A 12,364-nucleotide genomic window follows, 5' to 3' on the forward strand; every position below is an offset into this window, starting at 1 on the left:
ACCCAGGAAGTGGAGGGAAAGCACTGTGCTGTATATATAACTCTGCGCTCCGGAGAGAGAGTGCTGGACAGTTACTCTGGAAAGGAAAAAAAAGGAAAGGAAAGGAAAGGAAAAGAAAAGAAAGGGAGAAAGGAGAAGAAGGAGGAAAGAAAGAAAGAAAGAAAGAAAGAAAGAAAGAAAGAAAGAAAGAAAGAAAGAAAGAAAGAAAGAAAGAAAGAAAGAAAGAACAGTGAAAGAGAAAAAGAATGAAAGAAAAAAAGGGAGAAAGAAAGAAAAAAAAAGGGTGAGAGAGAAAAAGAAAGAAAAAGGGAGAAAGAAAGAAAAAGGGTGAGAGAAAAAGAATGAAAGAAAAAAAGGGTTAGAAAGAAAGAGAAAAAGGTGAGAGAAAAAGAATGAAAGAAAAAAAGGAGAAAGAAAGAAAGAAAAAAGGGTGAGAGAAAAAGAATGAAAGAAAAAGAGGAAGAAGGAAAGAAAAAAGAATGAAAGAAAAAAAGGGAGAAAGAAAGAAAGAAAGAAGGGTGAGAGAGAAAGAATGAAAGAAAAAGAGGGAGAAAAGAAAGAAAGAAAGAAAGAAAGAAAGAAAGAAAGAAAGAAAGAAAGAAAGAAAGAAAGAAAGAAAGAAAGAAAGAAAGAAAGCTCAGTCATTTGCCCTGAGTGCTATAGCATCTCCTTTTCAGAGTGGGTTGGACTAGAAAACCTCAAAGGTCCCTTCCAACTCCGTTATTCTATAATCCCCGATCAATTCATCCGAGTGCCTTAAGAAGTTGAGGGTTCTCCATCACTGGAGGCTTTGAAAGAGAGACTGGACAGCCACCTGTCCAACAAAAGTATAGGGCCCCCTCCTCTTTGGACTAGAAGACCTCCAAAGCCCCTTCCAACTCAGTCTGTCACTTTCAGACGGACCTCTCCCCGCTTTAAGAAAGAACGACAAAAGGCCACCCCATACCTTCATTCCCTCCGGGCTTTGCCACAGAAGCTGAGAACCAGGTGGGCCTCGGTAGGTCATGGGTTGCATGGACATTGGATAGGAGGCCTACGTGGATTGTGGCCCAGGGCCACCCTCCATTCCAGGGAGGAACAGAGCTAAGAAAGTAGAACGGGGTCTGCTGCTGGAGCAAGCGGGTTGGACTAGAAGACCTCCAAAGGTCCCTTCCAACTCTTGTTTATTCCGTTAAAATCAGCAATGTTGCTTTGCAAACCAAAACCATCTTTACAACTCACGATAGGGGCGGGGGGGAAACAACAACCACCCTCCATCGATTCTCTGCTCAAACCGAGATTCCTGGCTACCATCCAGGCTCAATTTCGTCGCTTCTTCGAGTCTCTCAGGAGGGGAACCTTCATTCAGGGGCGATTCATATTCCGCTCAGCCCTCCTTTCCTTTCCGCAGGTCCCGCCCGCCACATGCCAAGCAAGAGGGGCCGTTCCAGCCGCCTCCTGGAGCTATTTTGGAGCAGCTGCATCAGGGTGGGGGGTGGGTGGGTGGGGGAGTGAAGGGTTTTAAAAAAGGAGGGGGGGTCTTTGGGGTTGAGTTACACCCCAAATGCCATCCAAACCCATGTTACACGTGGCGAGAGAGCCAATTCTGGGCTGGTAGGTTCAGGAACGTGTTTGCAGAGCAACTAGCTAAAAGGAGGAGGTCGGGCAAGCGTTCATCGGAAATGGTCTAGGGGAGCGTCCTGCCTAGGCAGGGGGCTGGACTAGAAGACCTCCAAGGTCCCTTCCAACTTATTCTGTTCTGAGGGGCTGCCACAAAGAAGAAGGGGTCAAATTATTCTCCAAAGCACCAAAGAAAGCAGGACAAAGAAAGAATGAAGGGAAACTAAGCAAGGAGAGAAGCAACTTGGAATGAAGGAGAAATTTCCTCACAGTGAGGACAATTCACCAGTGGAACAGCTTGCCACCAGAAATGGTGGGTGTTCCATCACTGGAGGTTTTTAAGAAGAGACTGTCACTTGTCTGAGGTGATATAGGTTCTCCTGCTTGAGCAGAGGGCTGGACTAGAAGACCTCCAAGGCCCCTTCCAGCTCTATTCTATTCTGTTCTATTCTCTTTATTCTTTTCTATTCTCTATTCTATTCTCTATTATCTTCTATTTTCTATTCTATTCTAATTTTTCTATTCTGTTCTATTCTAATTTTAATTCTAATTCTAATCCTGCACTGCTCGGCTTCTATTCTAATTCTACTATGCTCTACTCTATTCTATACTATACCATTATTTACTATAGTATAGTATTAGTATAGTATATACTACAATGATACTATATTATTGAATAATAGAATAATATATCTTCTTTCTCTCTCCCTTTTTCAAGCCACACATACAGCTGCTCCTTGACTTACGACTACAACTGAGCCCGACATTTCTGTTGCTAAGAGGGACAGTTGTTGAGAGAAATTTTGGTCCCCTTTTACGTCTTTTTTTTCAACCGTTGTTCAGCGAATCACGGCAGCCCTTAAGTTAGTCACACGGTTCTTTTAAGCGAATCTATTCCCCCCCTCCCCTTGTTGCTTGTCAGGTCGCAAAAGGGGACACTATGCTCGTCATAAGTACGAATCGGTTGCCCAAGCATCTGGATTTTGATCACGTGACCATGGGGGGGGACACTGCAACAAAGGTTGTTAAGTGTGAAAAACGGTCACAAGCTACTCTTTCCGGTTGGCGTCGTAACTTCAAATGGTCACTAAATGAATTGTTGTAAGTAGAGAATTATACCTTTTTTTCCTCGTTTTTCTAGACTGGTCAGCTACTGGGAGTGTATAGATTTGGCTACAATCCACACACACACACAACACACAACCGCCATACAACACATTAATGATGGAATATGCTTTTCCAACGGTCTTTCTGCCCCAAATATTTTCCCCCTTCTTTGTCAATTTCCCCAACTGGAGATTCCACAAAGAGCTGGACCTGGGTTGCGTTAACTTCGCAATGCTGGAGGCAGCAGGTCGGCGTGATCCTTTCAGCCCCGAGGCACACAAACACACCCTGCATTGTTTTGTGTTGCTCTTTCCCACGGAGACACGCGAAGAGCTCCTGGAGGCTAAATCGTGGGTCAGAAAAAAAAAGTATATAAAAACATACCTCTCGGCAAGAGATGGAAGGGAGGCGATAACAGGTAGGAAGAAAAGCAATTTCCCGTATCCGTACAGTGGCCGAAATAGCTGGAGGGAAAAATTGGAAGCAGGCTTTTATGGCCAACTGGCAGGGAGCTGCACAGTCCTCGTTTAGCGACTGCCTCATTCAGCAACTCGTTCATTCGTGGTTACCATGATGATAAAAGGAACTAGACCAGGGGTCTCCAAACTTGGCAACTTTAGTTTATTATGTACACTGAGAGCATTTGCACTAAGACAAATTCCTTGTGGATCCAATCACACTTGGCCAATAAAGAATCCTATTCTATTCTATTCTATTCTATTCTATTTCTTCTATTCTCTTCTCTTCTATCTCTCTATATTCTCTTCTAATTCTATTCTATTTCTATTCTAAGACTTGTGGACTTCAACTCCCAGAATTCTGGGAATTGAAGTCCACAAGTCTTGAAGTTGCCAAGTTTGGAGACCTCTGAACTAGGCCATCAATCCTTATGTTTACAACTATTGCAGTTTCGCAATCTTTCCCAAACTCAACCATTTCTAAGATGTACAGACTTCAATTCCCAGGATTCTCCAGCCAGCAACTGCTGGCTGGGGAATTCTGGGAGTTGGGAAGCCCATTTCTCTTAAAAAATTCCCAAGATTTGAGAAACACTGTGAGAAAGGAAAGCCAAAGGAAATTGCACTTTAGATTTTTGTCCCTTCTTTCATGTGACTTTAAGCTGGCGAACGCATCCGATAGTCCTTCCTCTTATTTTCTTCACAACAACCCTGTGAGGTGGGCCAGGCTATTTATAACTGGCAGGACAGAAATAAAACAAAACTTGTAATCAGCTTTTGGGTTGCTCTGGTTTGGCCCCCACTTGGGCAATGATGCTACCTTCCCATGTGCCTTTTAGAGCAACATCCCCTGTTTAATCTAGCTTTAAGCCATCTTTAAAAACCTGCTTATTTCCCCCTGGGATTGGAATTAACAGTCTGTTGGTTGGATTGGTCTCTTTTTAGTGGCGACGGATGGAGAATGTGATGTTTTGTGGTTCCCTCCTTATGCCAGTTGGTGGTTTTTATATGATATTGTGTATTGTTTTATGCATCGTGTTGTGGTTTTTGCCCTGTGAAGCTGCCCGTGTTGTTTTGAGGTCAGGGCAGGTTAGAAATTGGACCAGAAAAACCAGGAGGAAGAAAGGGTTAGTTTTGTGTGCTTGGCACTGCCTTGTAAGCAAGCTTATCTCTTTATCTCGGATAAATGAGAATTACCAGATTTAATACCTATCTACAAGCATGTAAGCTGTCTTTGCATAAAAATTATAATTGCAACTGTAGTTCTGGCAAACAAACCAAAAAAAATAATGCATTTTTTTGGCCAAAACTATAGCTTTGGTGACCTCTGCTGGCCACGGCCAGAATTACAACTCTCTTAGCATCTCAGGACCACATTTACCGTAGGTTTATTAAATCCAATAATTTCCATTTATCCAAAATAAAAAGGAAAGCTTTGTTTCCACAGTGCCGAACTCGGCTCCTTTAAGAGGTCTGGACTGCAGTTCCCAGAATTCCTGCAGCCAACTAATGGAATTCTGGGGATTGAAGTCCACAAACCTTAAAAGTTGCCAAGTTTGAAAAAAAAAACATTTTTTTTGCTGCCCCTCCTTCTATCCTACAGCACAAAACTAGGCCCAGGACCATTGTTTACAGAGTTACCGCTGGTAGTTTCACTAGGAGTGGGTTTTAAAAAAACAACAACACACACACAGAAAACCAATTAAAAGTTCATGAGAAAATAGATATTGATTTTTCCCCCTCCTTGATTAAAAAAAAAAACAGAATCTCATACATCTTGCAGAGAAGCACCCAGACTGAGCGAGACTCCCTGCTTGGTTGGATCTGGCCAAACACCGCGCAAGAAAACGGAACCAGACAGGATCAAAAGAAGCACCATTGCCAAAGTTGAAAACGACCACTAAGGAAGAGAAATCAGGAGCGAGGAAACGAGTCCAGGCCCCAACCCAACAATACCCAGTTTGGGTTGCAAAGACAGAGTTCAAACTTTAGAGCAGAGGCCTCCAAATTTGGCCACTTTAAGACTTGTGGACTTCAACTCCCAGAATTCTCCAGCCAACTATGGATTCAGGGAGTTTGAAGTCCACAAGTCTCAAAGTTGCCAAGTTTGGGGACCCCTGAATTCTAGCAGGTTCTTAACAGAATTGGGGTTTCTGTAAGATTTAGGGCAGAGGTGGGCAAAAGGAGGAGGAGGAAGGAAGGAAGGAAGGAAGGAAGGAAGGAAGAAGGAAGGAAGGAAGGAAGGAAGGAAGGAAGGAAGGAAGGAAGGAAGGAAGGGGAAAAGAGACAGAGGGAGGAGTGAGGGGGAAGGAAGGAAGGGGAAAAGGGACAGAGGGAGGAGTGAGGAAGGAAGGAAGGAAGGAAGGAAGGAAGGAAGGAAGGAAAGAAGGAAGGAAGGAAGGAAGGAAGGAAGGAAGGAAGGAAGGAAGGAAGGAAGGAAGGAAGGAAGGAAGGAAGGAAGGAAGGAGCTATCCTGGCTGGAGAATTCTGGGAGTTGAAGTCCACAAGTCTCAAAGTGGCCAAGTTTGGAGACCCCTGGTTTGGAGTTATGGCTTGCGATTCTCTCAGTTTAAGCAGAGCTGCGGGGGGGGGGGTCTTCCTTCCCAGAGCAGTTGGGGAAGAGAGCAGCCTCCCCCTCGCTTTGGCCCCAGGTCCTTCCGATGTCTGAACTTTGGGGGTTCACGGACCCGTCCTCTGCTTCCAAGCCCAGCGAAGGGGCTCCGTCCTGGGAGGGGGGGTTGACTCAGCATTCCACCCCATAGCGGTCGAAGTTACGGAGCAGCACCGCCAGCTGGAAGTGCACAGTGCCCATGGCACAGGTCTGCAGGCGGTAGCGGTCGCCCCCCGTGTAGATCAGGTCGCTGCTGATGAGCTGGGGGCCGCCTCCCACAAAGCACTGGGACAGCTGCTCCTGCCACGAGCCCAGCGGGCGCCAAGTCACGCAGTCCAGCTGGTGGGCGCCGGGGCTGGAGGGCACGTGGCAGAAGCCGTAGCCGTACAAATCGGTGCGCCCAAAAGCGTCCTGGTGCCACACCTGGACGTGGAGCTTCGGCCAACCTGCCGGGGGGGAAAGAGAGAGAGAGAGAGGAAAAAAAAAAAAACCAGGCTGCCCGTCATTATTGGCTTTTTAGTTTTAAACTTTTTTATTCTGATTTTAATGGCTTTTTAAAGTGCACGCTGGAACGTTTTGTTATGTTGTAAGTTGCTGACAATTACTGTGTTGGTGAGATGGGTGACTTGAAAACCAAGGAAGGAAGGAAGGAAGGAAGGAAGGAAGGAAGGAAGGAAGGAAGGAAGGAAGGAAGGAAGGAAGGAAGGAAAAGAAAGGAGAGAAGGACGGAGGGAGGGAGAATGACGGGAGAGAGGGAAGGAAGTGGAAGAAAGGAAAGAGGGAAGGAAGGAAGGGAAGGAAGGAAGATATATAAAGGGAGGGAGATAGGGAATAAAGGAAGGAGGCAAGGAAGGAAGGAGGGCAGGAAGAAAGGAAGTGGAAGAAGAAAGAGGCAAGGAAGGAGGAGGAGGGAGAAAGAAGTGGGAGGAAGAAAGGAAGGAGGGAGGAAGAGAGATATATAAAGAAGGGACGGAGGGAGGGAGGAAGAAAGAAGGGAGGGGGGAAGGGAAGAGGGAAGGAAGAAAGGAAGTGGAAGGAAGGAAAGAGGGAAGGAAGAAAGGAGGGGGAAAAGGAAGGAAGTGGAAGAAAGGGAGGGAAGGAGGGAAGGAATTTCGAGACAAGCAGCAGTTAATAACAAAAACAAGTAATGACCACCCTCCACGGCCCATTCAGTGGCATCGACAGCCAAATCCTTCTCTCTCCTCAGCCAAATTTCCTTGGGCCACCACCCCGTCCTCCCCCTTTTCCATTTCTACTTCAGCTCCTCTTTGACAATTAGGACCAATATTTTTTTTATTTTCGATGCATTTTTGGCTCCGATTTGGTACACATCGTCTTCCTCAAGCACGACGTTCCTGACCGATAAAGGGAACCGCAGGGGCCAGTTTTAATGATTGCGCATTGTCCATTCACTGAGGAAGAAAAATGGGCCGTTTGGGGCAGAGGTTTTACTCGTTCGTTGAAAGGAAGAGAGGCTCAGAAAAGTTATTTTTTTGACTCCAGGTGTCCAAGGAAAGGCCTGCCCCACCACCCTTGTGCCGACAAACAGGTTCAAAATCAAATTGCCCCCAAAAGACAAACAGCTTTGTTGCTGCTCCAGCTGAGAAACTTAATTCGGAACTTGCTTACCTCCTGATTTATAATCCCTTGCAATATTTATGGCACCAGTGCTTTTATTCCACGCCTGAGCCGGGTTTCGTATTAAGCACCTAATAAATAAGGCCCTTAGAAATGGCCGCTACTACCTTCGGGAGCCATCCGGCGCTACCCCGGTGCATGGAAATTAGTAACGGAATGATGGAAGTCATTCCATTGAAGAAGGAAAAAAATGGGGCCTCTCCGGGCCAGCGCAGTCTACCTTTGGATTCCAAAGGGAAGCTTTCTATACCCCCTTTTTGGACTTTTTTTCTGAATCCATCGACCAGTCGTAAAAAAGAGCACCAAGGATACTTCAGTGAAGCCATAGGGATTTTTATTTTTAAAAGTTATTTATTTGTATCCTGCTTTTATTATTTTTACTATTTTATTATTTTTACAAATAACTCAAGGCAGCAAACAGATCCCACACAGCTTAATCCTCCTGTTTTCCTCACAACAACAGTCCTGTGAGGTGGGTTGAGCTGTGGGGGAAAGACTTGCCCATGGTCCCCCGGATGGCCTTCCTGCCTGAGGTGAGACTAGAACTCCCAGTCTCCTGGTCAAAGTCATCCAGATGGCCTTCCTGCCTGAGGTGACACTAAAACTCCCAGTCTCCTGGTGAATGGCCCAAAGTCATCCAGAATGGCTTTCCTGCCTGAGGTGGCACTAGAACTCCCAGTCTCCTGGTCAAAGTCATCCAGATGGCTTTCCTGCCTGAGGTGGGACTAGAACTCCCAGTCTCCTGGTGAAAGGCCCAAAGTCATCCAGATGGCTTTTCTGCCTGAGGTGGGACTAGAACTCCCAGTCTCCTGTTCAAAGTCATCCAGAATGGCTTTCCTGCCTGAGGTGACACTAAAACTCCCAGTCTCCTGGTGAATGGCCCAAAGTCATCCAGAATGGCTTTTCTGCCTGAGGTGGCACTAGAACTCCCAGTCTCCTGGTGAAAGGCCCAAAGTTATACAGAATGGCTTTTCTGCCTGAGGTGGCACTAGAACTCCCAGTCTCCTGTGAAAGGCCCAGTCATCCAGAATGGCTTTCCTGCCTGAGGTGAGACTAAAATTCCTGTCTCCTGGTCAAAGTCATCCAGATGGCTTTCCTGCCTGAGGTGGGACTAGAACTCCCAGTCTCCTGGTGAAAGGGCCAAAGTTATCCAGGTGGCTTTCCTGCCTGAGGTGGGACTAGAACTCCCAGTCTCCTAGTGAAAGGCCCAAAGTCATCCAGAATGCTTTCCTGCCTGAGGTGAGACTAGAACTCCCAGTCTCCTGGTCAAAGTCATCCAGATGGCCTTCCTGCCTGAGGTGACACTAAAACTCCCAGTCTCCTGGTGAATGGCCCAAAGTCATCCAGAATGGCTTTCCTGCCTGAGGTAGCACTAGAACTCCCAGTCTCCTGGTCAAAGTCATCCAGAATGGCTTTCCTGCCTGAGGTGGCACCAGAACTCCCAGTCTCCTGTTCTTTCCTGCCTGAGGTGGCACTAGAACTCCCAGTCTCCTGGTGAAAGGCCCAAAGTCATCCAGATGGCTTTTCTGCCTGAGGTGGGACTAGAACTCCCAGTCTCCTGGTGAATGGCCCAAAGTCATCCAGAATGGCTTTCCTGCCTGAGGTGGCACTAGAACTCCCAGTCTCCTAGTGAAAGGCCCAGTCATCCAGAATGCTTTCCTGCCTGAGGTGAGCACTAGAACTCCCAGTCTCCTGGTAAAGGCCCAAAGTCATCCAGAATGGCTTTCCTGCCTGAGGTGACACTAAAACTCCCAGTCTCCTGGTGAATGGCCCAAAGTCATCCAGAATGGCTTTCCTGCCTGAGGTGGCACTAGAACTCCCAGTCTCCTAGTGAAAGGCCCAGTCATCCAGAATGGTTTCCTGCCTGAGGTGGCACTAGAACTCCCAGTCTCCTGGTGAAAGGCCCAAAGTCATCCAGATGGCTTTTCTGCCTGAAGTGGGACTAGAACTCCCAGTCTCCTGGTCAAAGTCATCCAGAATGGCTTTCCTGCCTGAGGTGGCACTAAAACTCCCAGTCTCCTGGTGTGGCCCAAAGTCATCCAGAATGGCTTTCCTGCCTGAGGTGGCACTAGAACTCCCAGTCTCCTAGTGAAAGGCCCAGTCATCCAGAATGGTTTCCTGCCTGAGGTGGCACTAGAACTCCCAGTCTCCTGGTGAAAGGCCCAAAGTCATCCAGATGGCTTTTCTGCCTGAAGTGGGACTAGAACTCCCAGTCTCCTGGTCAAAGTCATCCAGAATGGCTTTTCTGCCTGAGGTGGCACTAAAACTCCCAGTCTCCTGGTGAATGGCCCAAAGTCATCCAGAATGGCTTTCCTGCCTGAGGTGGCACAGAACTCCCAGTCTCCTAGTGAAAGGCCCAGTCATCCAGAATGGTTTCCTGCCTCTGAGGTGGCACTAGAACTCCCAGTCTCCTGGTGAAAGGCCCAAAGTCATCCAGATGGCTTTTCTGCCTGAAGTGGGACTAGAACTCCCAGTCTCCTGGTCAAAGTCATCCAGAATGGCTTTTCTGCCTGAGGTGGCACTAGAACTCCCAGCCTCCTAGTGAAAGGCCCAGTCATCCAGAATGCTTTCCTGCCTGAGGTGGCACTAGAACTCCCAGTCTCCTGGTGAAAGGCCCAAAGTTATCCAGAATGGCTTTCCTGCCTGAGGTGGCACTAGAACTCCCAGTCTCCTAGTGAAAGGCCCAGTCATCCAGAATGCTTTCCTGCCTGAGGTGAGACTAAAATTCCCAGTCTCCTGGTCAAAGTCATCCAGATGGCTTTCCTGCCTGAGGTGGGACTAGAACTCCCAGTCTCCTGGTGAAAGGGCCAAAGTTATCCAGGTGGCTTTCCTGCCTGAGGTGGGACTAGAACTCCCAGTCTCCTAGTGAAAGGCCCAAAGTTATCCAGAATGTTTTCCTGCCTGAGGTGAGACTAAAATTCCCAGTCTCCTGGTCAAAGTCATCCAGGTGGCTTTCCTGCCTAGAACTCCCAGTCTCCTAGTTTCTAGCTTGGCGCCTTAATCCCTGGCTCTCAAGTAGTCAGGGTAACCAGGATGCCACTTACAGCTACGTATCAGCCATGGTCATCCAGAATTATAAAAACGCAACTCTCCCCTCCCTCTTCCTCCTCCTCCTCACCTTGCAAGCCTTTGGTGGCGAAGTGGACGTCGATGGGGTGGCACCAATAAGCCGTGTCACCTAACTGAGGATGGTCAACCTGGGTTTGTCCTTCCCGAAGACCGGACAGCAGTTTCCAGGCTCCACCTGAGAGAGGCATCCAGCCGTCATTAAAGGGAGCACCCGGGATCCCAACAAGCCAACGTGACACTCCTTTTTCTTTGGATCCTGACATTCTTAACCTTTATGAATAACAGTTGGAGGGGACCTCCAAGGTCTTCTAGTCCAACCCCCCGCTTTCATTCACCGAGTGGCGGATCTCTCGATTGCAATACGGGCTCTTTGCTTGGAGCGTCTTTCGGCTCCCCAAAGGGGCCTCTCCTCGTGGTCTCCCATCCAAGTCCAGGATATCCCGCAGACCCTGCCCTGCTTCCAGTATTAGAGGGGACCTCGGAGGTCTTCTAGTCCAACCCCCACTGCTTTCATTCACCGAGTGGCGGATCTCTTGATTACAATTGCTTGGGGCTCTTTGCTTTAGAGTTGTGGATCTCTCGATCGCAATACAAGAGTAACGGGCTCTTTTCTTGGGGCGTCTTTCAACTCCCCAAAGGGGCCTCTCCTTGTGGTCTCCCATCCAAATCCAGGATATCTTGCATATCCTGCCCTGAATCTAGCGTTTCCCTTCTCCACTGAATAACCAGCCCTCCCTTTCCTAAGGGGTGGTCTGGGGGCTGCAAGCGGGGACCCCCAAAAAAAACTCACACAAGGGCTCCACCTTTCCCACCCCAGGATGCTCCCCCACACCCCCGCCGCCTCCCCCCACTCCCCCAGGCACACACCTGTGTGGATCCCCCACTTGCAAAACAAGGAACTGCTGGGGAATCCACTGGCTCCCACGATCTGGCCAATGACGTGCACTTCGGCCATGGCCCAAGGGAAGGGTGGGGGGCGCGAGGTGCCCGCCGGATTGCAGAAACCGGGCTTTGCACGAGCCTTAGATCATGCGGCGGGTTCGGGCTAATCCGGGTCACAGGATCGGCCCGGCCGGAACCCGCTTCGGAGCGAGAATTCCCCGGGTTGCAACGGGTTCAGACGACGCAGCAACGACGCTACCGCGCGGGGCGGGGGGGGAGGGAAGGAAGAGGGGCGGAGCCTCCCCGCCGTAGTCAAGACGCCTCACCCGTCCCGCCTCCTCATTGGTGCGGGGGGGGGGGCGTGGCCTAAAGGGGATATAAATACAGGGGTCGGAGGGAGGCGTTTCGGCAGAGTGTGTGGGTGGTGTTGGAGTTTGGGTATGCTTAAGGGGGCTTTTTTTGTTGGTTTTTCTTTGTTGTGGTGTTTAATGGCTAATTTCCCTCCGTCCTTGGGTTTAGGAAAGTAGAAATCATATTGCAGCCTATTTGTGAAATTTTGAGTCCACCCATCTCCCTCCCACAGGGACTCCGTGTGCTATGATATGTGTGTGTGTTTAATAGTACCAATATATAAAGATACATATATCTTTATTTTAACTTTATTATATATGTGTTTGTATAAAAAAAACATTCATATATATGTGTGTGTGTGTATATGATATATCACACATATATCTTTAAATAATGTGAGTATGTATGTATGTATGTATGTATGTATGGTATTCAGCTTTGTTCGGGTATTTTCCCACGTCATTGTAGTTGTGCTTTTAAAGTTGTAGCAACGTTTCGGCAGAATCTAAACTGCCATCATCAGGCTTCTGTATTGTGTTAGTTTGTACTGTATTTTGACAGATAGAAGTATATGAAGGTATATAAAGATGTATAAATGTAGAAATTTACATGAGATTGGTGTATATAATGATTTGTATAATAAGGATGT

The 12,364-nt window shown here is 47.8% G+C and overlaps 2 protein-coding genes across 2 annotated transcripts in view; both read right to left on the reverse strand.

The window, feature by feature from the left end:
* B3GNT8 (UDP-GlcNAc:betaGal beta-1,3-N-acetylglucosaminyltransferase 8) overlaps positions 1-12,364 on the reverse strand; it is a 133,358-nt gene that overhangs the window by 1,882 nt on the left and 119,112 nt on the right. The gene's annotated exons all lie outside the window — the stretch shown is intronic.
* On the reverse strand, positions 4,867-11,633 carry B9D2 (B9 domain containing 2). The gene is made up of 3 exons (XM_026688340.2): positions 11,350-11,633; positions 10,532-10,657; positions 4,867-6,221 (listed from the first exon to the last, which is right to left on the reverse strand). Exons 1-3 carry the CDS (start codon positions 11,435-11,437, stop codon positions 5,908-5,910), a joined length of 528 nt encoding a protein of 175 aa, XP_026544125.1. The 5' UTR covers positions 11,438-11,633; the 3' UTR covers positions 4,867-5,907.

This window comes from Notechis scutatus, chromosome 8, assembly GCF_049901735.1.
Source record: "Notechis scutatus isolate UNSWTSFEM ecotype Mainland chromosome 8, rNotScu1.2, whole genome shotgun sequence".
NCBI lineage: Eukaryota > Metazoa > Chordata > Lepidosauria > Squamata > Elapidae > Notechis > Notechis scutatus.